This window comes from Stegostoma tigrinum, chromosome 4 (genome assembly GCF_030684315.1).
Source record: "Stegostoma tigrinum isolate sSteTig4 chromosome 4, sSteTig4.hap1, whole genome shotgun sequence".
In the NCBI taxonomy this organism is placed as follows: Eukaryota; Metazoa; Chordata; class Chondrichthyes; order Orectolobiformes; family Stegostomatidae; genus Stegostoma; species Stegostoma tigrinum.
Window position 1 is genome coordinate 95,113,545 of NC_081357.1, and position 14,399 is coordinate 95,127,943.

The 14,399-nt window shown below is 43.5% G+C and overlaps 1 protein-coding gene across 1 annotated transcript in view; it reads left to right on the forward strand.

Moving 5' to 3' along the window:
• eif2ak2 (eukaryotic translation initiation factor 2-alpha kinase 2) overlaps positions 1-14,399 on the forward strand; it is a 62,262-nt gene that overhangs the window by 16,453 nt on the left and 31,410 nt on the right. The window contains exons 5-10 of the mRNA XM_059645752.1: positions 531-660; positions 1,795-1,874; positions 6,061-6,130; positions 9,138-9,250; positions 9,703-9,811; positions 12,155-12,195. Of these exons, the coding sequence (XP_059501735.1) occupies positions 531-660; positions 1,795-1,874; positions 6,061-6,130; positions 9,138-9,250; positions 9,703-9,811; positions 12,155-12,195 (543 nt within the window). The remainder of the gene's footprint in view (positions 1-530; positions 661-1,794; positions 1,875-6,060; positions 6,131-9,137; positions 9,251-9,702; positions 9,812-12,154; positions 12,196-14,399) is intronic.

The following is a 14,399-nucleotide window of genomic DNA, read 5'->3' on the forward strand; positions in this document are numbered from 1 at the left end:
CTTCGTTGTCATTAGGCAAAGTCCTTTAACGCCTTACTTAACAACACTGTGGGTATACCTATCTCCGAAGACTGCAGGGCTTCAAGAAGGCAGCTCATCATCACAGTTAGGGCAGTTAGGGATGGGCAATGGTTTAGCCTGTGTTGCCCACATTTCATACAAGAACTTTAAAAAATCTGTATGCTTTTGCATTTTGACCAGGGGACCTAATGGATCCCCTCTGGCTTCTAGTTAATGGAAATAACCCCCATGCCCCGATCTTGGACAATGTTACCATGATATTTGTGGGAGCAGTGTATAAATTGGGGGTGTTATGTTTCCTACGTTACAACAGTAACTATCCTTCACAATTGTTGGTCGTAAAACACTTTAGGAGGTGCTGAGATTACGAAAGGCACTAGATTAGCACAGGCCTTTCCTACTTTCTTTTTGTCATGATATTGTTGAGGTGGCTTTGTTGTGGATTACTTTGGAACTTTCTTATACTTTATTGCACAGGAATAATGTGAAGTGCTTGCATTGTGTTTCAGGTTTTCATGCTATGTTATCATGGATAAAAAGGAATATCCATTAGGCTATGGTCGAAACAAACAACAGGCCAAGCACGAAGCAGCAAAACTCGCCACTGAGGAAATTTACGAACTTTCATCACTTTATGAGGTAGTGGGTCAGTGTAATTATATGGTGAAAGTACACAAGCATCTGTAGCAAACAGTATGGAAATTCTGGGCAAAAATGGGAAATAAGACAGGAAATCTACACTATACCGCATATATGCACTACACTACACTATACCATATCAACTCAGGGGACCATTGGCCTGGTGCTGGAACCAGATTACTTGCTCTCTCTACCTATTCCACCACTTCAGTATTCCGCCATTAATAAGGGAAGTGGGAAGGGAAACGTATTGCCAGAAAACTGTTTATTTCTGTAAATGGTTATACTGATCACAGAATCAGTTTTCCAGTAACGTTCTTCCACAGTTTTCTAAAGGTCATTACCTGGAATTTCTCATTCTAGTTTTGAGAGGATGAGAATTCAATGTGACATTGAATTACAAGAAAAATACAGTCCAACTGACTGATATAATGGGTTAATGCTATTACAGTATTGACTATGTAGCAAGAAATAGTTTTGTATATTGGAAGGGTCTAGGCCCGAAACGTCAGCTTTTGTGCGCCTGAGATGCTGCTGGGCCTGCTGTGTTTGTCCAGCCTCACATTTTAGTCTCAATAGTTCTGTATAGTATGTGTTTCTGATTTATTTCCAGATTCACTCTGACCTGCAGTATTATTTAGACTGAAACATGTTTGTTACTTACTAGCCCCCACACAATCAAGAGGAAATTAAAAGGCATTATGTCATAAATGTTAATTGAATATTAAAAAAGGAAATTATTAAAACTAGGAATTACTTCATAGATCAGGCATCTTAGAAGAGAGAAACAGGGTTAAACTTTCAGGTCAAAACACTCAACAGAATCCTGTTTTCTTTTCATGGTTGCTCTCAGAGTTGAGAATTTCCAGCGTTCACTGTTTTTTATTTAGATTTCTCACAATTTCAGTGTAACTTTGTATTTGTATTTACATGATATTATTTGCTTAATGACTATTTTATAGAAAGTGCATCTTAACAAAGTGCAGACTAGTGACAAAGCGCAGACATGCATACAGACAGACAGACATACACACGGACGCACTATATATAGATACACACAGACTGACAGACAGTCACAGACAGACAGCTCAGTTTGATGCTAAATTCTTCCTGTTTTCTTCCTTTGTGAACAAGAATACTAGAAAACTCAATGTTGATGATGGAGAACAACACAAGAGCACTGCAGAAGACTCCACTGACCAGAATCTCAGAAGGTATGGTTAGGTTTTGTTTTAACATGTAGCTTTTCCTTGTTTGTTATTCTAAGTGATAGGAAAAATGTTATAATCTATTATTAAAGGAGTTATAGCAGGGCATAAGTTCCAGATTGTCAACTGGATTCAACATAATTTTGTGAAAGGGAAATCGTATTTGACCAATCTATTGGAGTTCATTGAGAAGGTAACCAATGCCCAGAAGGCATTTGATAAGGTACCACATCAAAAGTTGTTGCAGAAAATAAAAGCTTCTGTGCTGCGTGTAAATTTGTAACAGGTAGAAGATTGGCTGGCTCACAAGAAGCAGATAGTAGGAATAAATGGGTCAGTTTTAGGCTGGCAGGATTTCATGATTGGTTTGCCGCAGGAGCTGGTGTTAGGACTGCTATTCTTTACAATTTATACAAATAATTTGTATGCAGAAGATAGGTCCAAAAATAAGTTGTGGAGAGGAGAGAAGGAGATTACAAAAAGGCACTATTGGGTTAAGTGAGAATGCAAAGATGCAGCAAATGGATTTATAGTAGGAAAATGTGAAATTTTCCATTTTGATAGGAAGGATAAAAAATATTATCTAAATGTTGAGAGATTGCAGAGCTTTGAGATACTGAGGGAACAGGGTGTCCTTGTGCATCAGGTTCACCAGAATGATACCTGGAATGAGTGGTTGTTCTTATGAGGAAATGTTGGATAGGCTCGGTGTGTATTCACAAGAGTTTAGAAGTGTGCGAGATGACTTGATTGAAACACAAACTCCTGAGGTGGCCTTGATCGGGTGAAACCTGGAAAAGAATGTTTCCTCTTATAAGAGAATCTAGAACTAGGGGTTACTATTTAAAAGTCAGGAGTTACATTTGGACAGGTACATGGGTAGGAAAGGTTGACAGGGATATAGGCCAAATGGGAATAGTTCAATTTTGGAAACCTGGTCAGCATAGACGAGTTTGGCCCAAGGGTCTGTGCCAAGGGGCTATATGGCCCTATCAAGAGTCACACATTTTAAACAGAGATTAGGTAAAACTTTTTCTGTGAGGGTTTTGACTCTTTGGAACACTTCCTGAAAAGGTGGCCATAGCAGAGTCTTGAATATTTTTAAGGAAGAGGGGGATAGATTCTGATTAAGCAAGAGGGTGAAAAGTTACCAGCGTAGATGGAAACATGGATTTGAGATAACAGTCACTTAATCCATGAAATTATTGGATGCTGGAGCAGAAGGATTGAATGTCCTTCAAGCTCCTGCTACTTGAATGCACATTTGTCTTGTCGGTGAAGCTGTATCTAAAATACCTGATCTCCTTGTCCCTTCTTATTTTTATCCCCTTAATATTCCCCGTCTCTCTACCTCAATGTCTTCATTCTGTCTCTTAGTTCTATCTTCCCTTTTTCCTCCCTTTCTTTTCTTTTTCGTCCTCTCTCTTTTTCCCCTCGTGTTCTCTCCCTCTTTCCAATTTGATCCCTGCTCTCTGTCTCACTGTCTTCCCCTCCCATTTCTCTTGTAATCTTGCTCCCCCTCCATCCTCTCATCCCTATCTCTCTTCCTCCTGTTGCTCTCCTCCTCCCATCTGTCCTCTCCTCTCTGTTCCTCACTGGGCTCTGTATATTCTGACCACTTCAGTTGCTCAGTATGTCTGTACTTGGCTCGATCCTGAGTTGTCATGCCAACTTGTCATTCTGGGGGCTGAGTTGCCAGCTTATTGTCATGACTCAGGTACTTGGACATACTGAATTCTCTGCTAGCCCAATTCCCTGTTGCCTGTTTCCTGTGGGCAGTGCCCCTGCTGTTTCACAGGGGATGGGCTGGCAGTGGAGCTCTGAGGGAGACTGCAACTGTGTAAAAGTTGTGAATGTTCTTTCTGTGTCACCTCCAGGGCATGGACTCTTGTCTGGTACCTTGAGCACTGGGATTGCCAACAGGTCTTGAAGGGCATTCTGCTGCACCCTAGTTTAATTGAGTGAAGCTTTGAAGGGGATAGCTCCCACTTTGGCTACCCATTAGAGGAAATATCCTCCTTTGGACTGCTTGATTTAATCTGATGCACTCATCTCTTGACTGGAACAGGCAAGAACGACAAGTGGAATTTTGAGTGGTCTCCAGCTATGTTCCTGGGATCTGCAACGGAGAATTCCCAACAGATGTTCTACTCCCCCACAGAGCTGAATGAAACTTAAACGAAAATCTTGCAGTTTCTATTGGCATCCTTGGCTTGATCTCTTGACACTCAGAGGCCCTGTCTCTGCAGTAGCTGGTGGGGATAGAATTCTGAGATTAGCCTCTCATTGCCCACTGCTTTCGACCACTCCCTGCTACAGTCCCTGGAGTGCAAAGTGAAAGCCCTTGTGTGCACGCAGGCAAATGCTCCTGTAGCTGTATTGACTGAGTAGGATTTCAGTGTGAGCTGGTGCAATCGGTGCTGTAGCAGGTTAACCCAGATGGCTCCTGTAAGAAGTATCTGCCTTTTTGTTTGCTCCTTCCCTGCCCTCCATCAATTCTCCCAAAAGCAGAGACTGCCCTGTGCATTGGTCAGTGTTAATCCCGAGTATTTGACTGTCAAATTCAATCTGGAATTGATTTGTGCAGATAATCTAGACCAACACTTTGGTGTGGTACTGAGGAAGTGCTGTTGTGTCAGAAGTACCATCTTTGTGACGAGATGGTAAACCAAGCTTCCATTTACCCTCTTGCATGGGCATAAGCGAGTCCTGCAACTGTTTTTCAGTGCCTCACAAACCTTATTGAGTTCTTTGAGAAGGTGACCAAACAGGTAGATGAGAGTAAACCGGTTGATGTGGTGTATATGGATTTCAGCAAGGCGCTCGATAAGGTTCCCCACAATAGGCCATTGTACAAAATGCGGAGAAATGGAATTGTGTGAGATATAGCAGTTTGGATCGGAAATTGGCTTGCTGAAAGAAGACGGTGGTAGTTGATGGGAAATGTTCATCCTGGAGACCAGTTACTAGTGGTGTACCGCAAGGGTCGGTGTTGGGTCCACTGCTGTTTGTCATTTTTATAAATGACCTGGATGAGGGCGTAGAAGGATGGGTTAGTAAATTTGCAGACGACACTAAGGTCGGTGGAGTTGTGGATAGTGACGAAGGATGCTGTAGGTTGCAGAGAGACATAGATAAGCTGCAGAGCTGGGCTGAGAGGTGGCAAATGGAGTTTAATGCAGACAAGTGTGAGGTGATGCACTTTGGTAGGAGTAACCGGAATGCAAAGTACTGGGATAATGGTAAGATTCTTAGTAGTGTAGATGAGCAGAGAGATCTTGGTGTCCATGTACACAGACTCTTGAAAGTTGCCACCCAGTTTGACAGGGCTGTTAAGAAGGCATACAGTGTTTTAGTTTTTATTAATAGAGGGATCGAGTTCCGGAACCAAGAGGTTATGCTGCAGCTGTACAAAACTCTGGTGCGGCCGCACATGGAGTATTGCGTACAGTTCTGGTCACCGCATTATAAGAAGGATGTGGAAGCTTTGGAAAGGGTGCAGAGGAGATTTACGAGGATGTTGCCTGGAATGGAGGGAAGTTCTTACAAGGAAAGGCTGAGGGACTTGAGGCTGTTTTCATTAGAGAGAAGAAGGTTGAGAGGTGACTTAATTGAAACATATAAAATAATCAGAGGGTTAGATAGGGTGGATAGGGAGAGCCTTTTTCCTAGGATGGTGACGGCGAGCACAAGGGGGCATAGCTTTAAATTGAGGGGTGAAAGATATAGGACAGATGTCAGAGGTAGTTTCTTTACTCAGAGAGTAGTAAGGGAATGGAACACTTTGGCTGCAACGGTAGTAGATTTGCCAACTTTAAGTACATTTAAGTCGCCATTGGACAAGCATATGGACGTACATGGAATGGTGCAGGTTAGATGGGCTTCAGATTGGTATGACAGGTCGGCACAACATCGAGGGCCGAAGGGCCTGTACTGTGCTGAAATGTTCTATGTTCTAGAAGCGGTGGAACTTCTGTCAGCTCTCCTGGACAGAATCTATCCCTCAGCTAATATTAGTAAACCCTATGATCTAGTTCTTTAAGGATTGTTGCTTCTGGGAAGCTGCTTTCACAAGCTGGCTGCCACTTTATTTTCATCCTCACAGCATTGTAAATTTACTTGGCTGTAAAGGACAGGGGACATCTTGAGATGGTTAAAAGTGCTATTTAAATACAAGTTCTGTTCTTTTTAGGCTCACAGAAGTCAAGGCTTGTGAGACGGTCAAGAGAGATGATGAGTCCATATCCACAGTCAGTATGGATGTAAGTGTAGCAGACTTCACTTCCAGAATGATAAAGGTGTTTCCAGGACAGCTCACTTCCTTCAGGATAATAATCTACAATTCTGCAGCCTTTCATGAGTGAGAGATCTATTATCATTACATGACAAACTGAGCTGGCCTAACTCAATGTTGACAGGAGATGAGGATAGGATACACTATTCAAACATAAGACCCTTCCAGTATAAACAACAATCCCAACACCTTCCACCCCAACCTCAAGTTCACCTGGGCCATCTCCAATACATTCCTCACCTTCCTGGACCTCTCAGTCTCCAGTAGACCTCTCAGTAACCAACTAGAAACTGATGTCCATTTCAAGCCCACTGACTCCCACAAATACCTAGAATACACCTCCTCGCACCCACCCTCCTGCAAAAATTCCATCCCCTATTCCCAATTCCTCCGCCTCCGCCGCATCTGCTCCCAGGATGAGGCATTCCACTCCCGCACATCCCAGATGATCACGTTCTTCAAGGACCGCAACTTTTCCCCCGCATTGGTCGAGAACGCCCTTGACAGTGTCTCCTGCATTTCCCGCAACACATCCCTCACACCCCGCCCCCGCCACAACCGCCGAAAGAGGATCCCCCTCGTTCTCACATACCACCCCACCAACCTCCGCATACAACGTATCATCCTCCGACATTTCCGCCATCTACAATCCGACCCAACCATCCAAGCCATTTTTCCATCACCACCCTTGTCTGCCTTCCGGAGAGACCACTCTCTCCGCAACTCCCTTGTCCGCTCTACACTCCCCTCCAACCCCACCACACCCGGCATCTTCCCCTGCAACCGCAGGAAGTACTACACTTGCTCCCACACCTCCTCCCTCACCCCCATCCCAGGCCCCAAGATGTCCTTCCATATCAAGCAGATGTTCACCTGCACATCTGCCAATGTGGTATATTGTATCCATTGCACCCGGTGTGGCTTCCTGTACATTGGGGAAACCAAGCAGAGGCTTGGGAACCGCTTTGCAGAACACCTCCGTTCGGTTCGCAACAAACAACTGCACCTCCCAGTCGCAAACCATTTCAACTCCCCCTCCCATTCCTCAGATGACATGTCCATCCTGGGCCTCCTGCAGTGCCACAATGATGCCACCGAAGGTTGCAGGAACAGCAACTCATATTCCGCTTGGGAACCCTGCAGCCCAATGGTATCAATGTGGACTTCACAAGCTTCAAAATCTCCCCTTCCCCCACTGCATCCCCAAACCAGCCCAGTTCTTCCCCTCACTCCAATGCATCACAAAACCAACCCTGTTCGTCCCCTCCCCCCACTGCATCCCAAAACCAGCCCAGCCTGTCTCTGCTTTGCTAACCTGTTCTTCCTCTCACCCATCCCTTCCTCCGACCTCAAGCCGCACCTCCATTTCCTCCCTACCACCTCATCCCGCCTCCTTGACTTGTCCATCTTCCCTACTGACCTATCCCCTCCCTACCTCCCCACCTATACTCTCCTGTCCACCTATCTTCTTTTCTCTCCATCTTCAGTCCGCCTCCCCCTCTCTCCCTATTTATTCCAGTTCCCTCTCCCAATCCCCCTCTCTGATGAAGGGTCTAGGCCCGAAATGTTGGCTTTTGTGCTCCTGAGATGCTGCTTGGCCTGCTGTGTTCATCCAGCTCCACACTTTGTAATCCTGTGATGGGAGCTGTTGGTTTATTATCCCTTTTATGCCTATGAATTTCCTCACTAAACCGGCATCCCATAAGTTAAGAGCTTCCCTTTTTCCATAGTGTGACTGAGGTTTTCAGTCAGGCTTTTCAAATCCCTCCAGGACCCTGCCCCCTCCATGCACAGTAACCTCCCGCTAGCCCCATAAACCTGTTTGTAATTGGGGCATTGCCAATTCTACCCCAATCCTGATTGTGATTATGGCTCCATCAGATGCTGTTTCCCTCCCGCGACTGCTCAGCATATCAGCAGCAAGTGCAGAAGTGAGGCCAGCCCTAATTGGAGGAACAACATGCAGGATAATATGATTGGTTTAACTGGGCTCAGGATCTGGAACCCTTGCTGGTGAGTCTGGAGAGTGGGACAGGGACAGGGACAAGTGGGATATTGGGGGCTGGGAGTGGGGATATAGGAGTGATGGTTGGGATTTCATGAGGTCAGGGTTGGGGGAGAGGGTCATGTTGTTGAGCGTTGGGGGGCCTGGAGTTGGGATGTCAGGCATGGAGTTTGGGATATTGCGGGAGTGGGAGTTGCTATATAAGGGGGTTGGGGAGTGAGGATCAGGGGATCTCCTGCTGATCAGGATTTCAGGCCTTTTTAGATAAGTTTTTGGTTTTAAAAAAAACATGTGAGAGAAATGGCTTTATTAGTTAGATCTGTTGCTTGGCACTTTTTCATGGACATTGTTGTTAATTGTTCATTTGAATAATCAATTTATTGTGTTGGAATTTTTACTTTCCTGTCCCCTACCCCCACTACAAAATTCTTGTTCACTGTTAGGCTAAACCTTGCCATTCTGAAATTTGCTCACCAGCCCTTTTGTCCAGGTGAGAGGAAAATTGAAGTAAGCCACCCACTCCATGTGAAAAAGTTGGATAAACCACAGGCCAGAATTCCCACACCTAACCTTCTCCCTCCCTCTCTCTCCTTCTTTCAGACATTTTATAAAGCTTCCCTCTTTGACCAAACCAAATAGTCACCAGCTTTTATACATACTTGGCTGTGTGTTAAGTTTTCTTTCATAATGCTTCTGTGGAGTGCCTTGGATCATCTGATGGTGTTCTCGGTGCTATACAAATGCAAGTTGTTGTTGTTAATTTGTCCAGGTGTTTTTGCACCAGACGCGAAGTGAGGAAATCTGCGCAGAGCTCCAGGGTCACTTTGTTCAATGCAGTCATGCTGCTTTATGTCACGTTCACAAATGCCGGCTGAGCCGAGACATACACAGTTCATCTTTATTCAATTTCAAAGAGGGAACAGAAACAGACTCCACCTTTTAAACAACTTGTTTTTTTAATCACCTGCAGCAGTCCTGTAGCTCGAAAAATGCCATTGGACAGTTGAATGAGTATTGCCAAAAACAGAAATGGTCCTGCACGGCTGTGGAAGTGGATAAACATGGGCCATCTCACGCTCCAAAGTAAGTGAGCAATTGTACCTGTCATTTACAGCAGCCCAGAGCAGCAAAGGAAAGACTGACTCCTTGTTAAACATATCTAACCACAGGCTAGATTAACCCAACAAACTGAGTGACTCTGTCTCCTTTGCTGTTCCACTCTCTCTCATCCAAAGTGAAATGATTTGATCTGAAATATACTGCCGAAAAAACTGTGCGGAAAGCTCTTTCAAAAATAGCTCAATGAAGGGAATTAGATAAATGTTTCCAAGGGGGAAATAATTTGCAGGGCTATGGGTAAAGAGCAGAAGGACAGTGGGATTAATTGGAGAGCTCTCTCAGAGGAGTTGGAACACACTCGGTGGACTGAATGGCCTGCTCTGTGCTGCACTGTTCTCTGATAGATGATGTGAGTGTATGTTCAGATAAGCAATTTTTGGAAGATTCTTCATTAATTGAGCAATTCTGTTTTCCAGATTTACTGTGAAATTTGTAATAAAGGGCATATCTTTCCCAAGCGCCTCTGGAAAAAACAAACAGGAGGCCAAACAGAAAGCTGCAGAGCTTGCTTTAAATCAACTGCAGGTAATCCTGAAGCTGTCTAGTATTCTGTGGGACTGTGTTCAGTGCATGTTCTATAATGTAGCACAATGCGCTTGGTGTATGTAGTATTCTGTGCGAATGTGTTACACTGTGTTTGGTGTGGGTTGTATAATGTAGGGCTGTGTTTGATGTGTGTAGTGTTCTGTGGGAGTGTGTGTTATAATGTAGGACAGCATCCTTGGTGTGTGTTGTATACTATAGGACCGTGCGCATAATATGCTCTGTTAAACATTTGTTTCATGTTAGAGTAGACTCCACCTTGCAGACAAGTTGTGATATGTCTAACATTTCAGTGTGAATAGGAGACTGTTTTGCCCATTGCACCAGGTTGGCTCTTCAAAAGCACCATTTGCTACATAATGGAATAGACTACTGCTTTAAGTGCTGAATTCTTAAGATAGAAGTTCAGAGTTCAATACTCTTTCTTCCAACAACAGGCTGCATAATTTATTAGAATAGAAGCTGGCTGAGTGGTATGGCGAATAATCTGTTTGCAGCATCACCATTGCACCCAAATACAGATAACAGCTTCCCCATGCAATTCCCTTCATGTCCTCTGGGAGCAGGAATCTGCCACTCCGATCTGGTCTTGGTCTACAGCTGGTTCATGTCCCACACTGTAGTCATTTACTTTGCAGGAATCCATCTGGCCAATGACGTCTATGCCAGCCTGCCATGAAACAATCCAATTCATTCACTCGCCCTGTTCTAACCCCTAACTGTAAAAGGTTATTTTCTTCAAGTGTCCATCCAATTTCCTTTTAAAATTGTTCATCATCTCAGCTTCTATCAGCCATGCAGATAGTGAGTTCCAGGTCGTTCGTACTTGCCATGGAAAAGAACTCCCTTCCTTACGCTTTTCCTGCATCTCTTGTCCAAATCTTTAAATCTGTGCCCCTTAGGCCTTGTGCCATCAGCTAATTAGAGCAATTTTTTTATCATCTGCCATGTGCAAATCTCTTAAAATCCTGTACTACTTTATCAAATTGTCCTTCGATCTCTTTCGTTCAGAGGAGAAAAATGCCAGCTTAGTCACCCAAACCTTGCAGCTAAAGTTCCTAATTTTTGAAACCTCTCGGTCAGGTTTGCTCACGGACCACGTCATTTGAAATATTACTCTGTATTCCAATATTCGAGTTATTTCTATATTGTAAAAATAAAAGAGCAGTGCACCTACACTGATCTTTGGGAACTTCACTGTCATCTATAGTCCAGTCTGAAATATAACCATTCACTGTGACTGGCTGCTTTCTGTCATTAAGCCATTTCCATCCAAGCTGGCACTGACCCTTCTCTTCCATGAGCCTTACTTTTGTTAACCTTTTATGCAGTACTTTGTGAATCACTTTCTTCAAATCCATTTAGACAACAGCCATTGCATTTTGTTCAGACTCTTATGTTATTCTGTGGTGAGGGGGTCAGTAACTTGAGGTCAGAGATTTTAAATCATTGGTAAAAGATTCAGGAGATAGATGAGGATAAATGTTTTCACAGAGAGACTTGTTGGGATCCAGAACAGTTTGGCTGAATAAAAAGATGGAAATTAATTTGTGAAATAATTTTAGAAGAGTGTTGAATGGGTACTTGACAAGGATTTTGCATGGTGATGGATCTAAATACAAATGGCCCTAACCATGACCACTCTTTCAAAGAGCTAGCGTAGGGATGATGGGTGAATGGCTTTTGTGCTGTAAGTTTCTAGTGTTCAGTGAAATTGAAGAGAACCCCACTGTGACAAGAGAGTGTTGAGAATAGGGAACTTACTATCCAAAAAATGATGCATTTAGGGGCAAGCTGGTTGAGAACTGAAGAAGAAAAGATTAGTTGGATGTGCTGATAGTGAGATGCATAGGGTTGAGATGGAGAACTGGGGTGGACTTGTTGGGCTGAATGGCTACAAAGTTGATGTAATGTGGGAAGAGGGAGAATTTCAGAAATCTGTGTTGCCATGCTTATAGCTATTATCTCACAGTTAAATCTCATCTTGTTAGCTGAAGACAGTAGGTGCTAGGATACTCACAGCATTAACCAAAAGAATGCAATTGATAAAACAGCTTTTCAGGGATGATGTGATTGCGTTGGAAAGAAAAACCCAATACACCCAAAGGTACACTTGCTAAAACAGTCTGAACTGGATAAATACCCCAGTATCAATTGTTAGTTTGTTTTTAACAGTGATAAGGTTTTTATTCAGAATGCAAATTTTAGAATAAAGTAATTCAATTTATGACATCGATTTGGGTTTATTTCCTGAAACTCTAACGTGACGTTTTCTTTATTCCCTCAATTCTGTTCCTGAACTGGTCTTGGCTCTGATTGGCACAGAACGAATCAAACAGTTTTTCACAAGACGGACTTCCACCAAAGTAAGTTTGTGATAGATATCCCGGGTAACCGTGCTATAATCCGGCCAGGAAATGGAATTCTGAAAGACGTGCAAAATCTGTTCCAAACAGCATCAGTGTTTACTGTGAGAAGGATATGGAACATATTGAACGGGGGGAAATATCTAGCAACATTTCGAAAAATGTCCATATTACAGAGAAGGAGGTGCTGATGACTTAAAATGCATAAAGGTAGATAACTCCCTGGGACCGGATCAGGTGTACACTAGAACTCTATGGGAAGTGAGGGAAGTGATTGCTGGGCCCTTTGCTGAGATATTTGTATCACTGATAGTCACAGGTGATGTGTTGGAAGACTGGAGGTTGGCCAACATGGTGCTATTATTTAGGAAAGGTGGTCAGGAAGAGCCAGGCAGTGAGCCTGACTTCAGTGGTGTGCACGTTGTTGGAGGGAATCCTGAAGGACAAGATGTACATGTATTTGGAAAGGCAAGGACTGATTAGGGATAGTCAACATGGCTTTGTGCATGGGAAATTGTTTCTCACTAATTTGAGTTTTGAAAAAGTATTGAAGAGGACTGATGAGGGCAGAGCAATAGACGTGATCTATAGAGACCTCAGTAAGGTGTTCAACAAAGTTCCTCATGGTAGACTGGTTTACAAGGTTAGATTACACGGAATACAGGAAGAACTAGCTATTTGGATTCAGAACTGTCTTGAAGGTAGAAGACAGAGGGTGGTGAAGAGTTGCTTTCAGACTGGAGGCCTGTAACCGGTGGTATGCCACAAGGATCAGTGCTGGGTCCACTGCTTTTCATCATTTATATAAATGATCAGGATGTGAACATAGGGAGGTATGGTTAGTAAGTTTGTAGGTGACACCAAAATTGAAGGTGTAGTGAACAGTGACGAAAGTTACATCAACGTACAACATGACCTTGATTAGATGGGCCAATGGGCCAAGGAGTGGCAGATGAAGTTTAATTTAGATAAATGTGAAGTGCTGCATTTTGGAAAGGCAAATCAGAGCAGAACATATACACTGAACAATAAGGTCCTGGGGAGTGATGCTGAACAAAGAGACCTTGGAGTGCTGGCTCATAGTTCCTTGAAGGTGGAGTCGCAGGTAGATAGGATAAGGAAGAAGGCATTTGGTATGCTTGCCCTTATTGGTCACAGCTTGAGTATAGGAGTTGGGAGGTCATGTTGCAACTGTACAGGACATTGGTCGGCCACTTTTGGAATACTGCACGCAATTCTGGACTCCCTGATAGAGGAAGGATGTTGTGAAACTTGAAAGGGCTCAGAAAAGATTTACAAGTATGTTACAAGGGTAGGAGGGTTTGAGCTATTGGGAGAGGCTGAATAGACTAGTGTTGTTTTCTCTGGAGCATCAGAGGCTGAGGGGTGATCTTATAGAGGTTTATAAAATCATGAGGGACATGTGATAGGGTAAATAGACAAGGTGGGTGAGTCCAAAACTAGAGGGCATAGGTTTAAAGTGAGAGGGGAAAGATTTAAAAGGCACCTAAGGAGCAACTTTTTCATGCAGAGGGCGGAGTGTGTATGGAATGAGCTGCCAGAGGAAGTGATGCAGGCTGGTATAATTTGAACATTTATAAGGCATCTGGATGGGTACATGGTTAGGAAGGGTTTAGAGGTATACAGGTCAAATGCTGGCGAATAGGATAACAGTTGTTTAGGATATCTGGTTGGCATGGACCAGTTGGACCGAAGTGTCTGTTTCCATGTTGTACATCTCTATGACTCTGTAACTTAACCCTTTGTTTCTGCTTTGGTCATTGCTTTGGTACAATTTAAGGAAAGCTCGAAAGTTTTTTTTTAATTTGAATTGTCCTGTGTTAAATTGCGTGATGTATTGCAATGAATGATTCCCTTATATGAGTTATTTCTTTTGATTCTCCAGCACAGCAGAGAATTACCAGTTACCCTGCCTCTGGTTGGTTATCTTTATTGTCTAGCATCTGCTACTGAATGATTGGAAACATCGCCAAATATTGGGAAGATAGAGATATGTCTTCACTCCCCCACTTCAAATGCTACTTTTCTAGCCAATGATTCCATCTCCCTTTCTGGTCATTGTCTTCATGGATGCAGACTATTGGTGACATTAACTTTTGGTATGACTCTGGGATGAGCCACTGAGCCCAAATCGTTGCATAACCATCAGAGGAAATTGACAGACAGTACAAGGCCATTCTGTC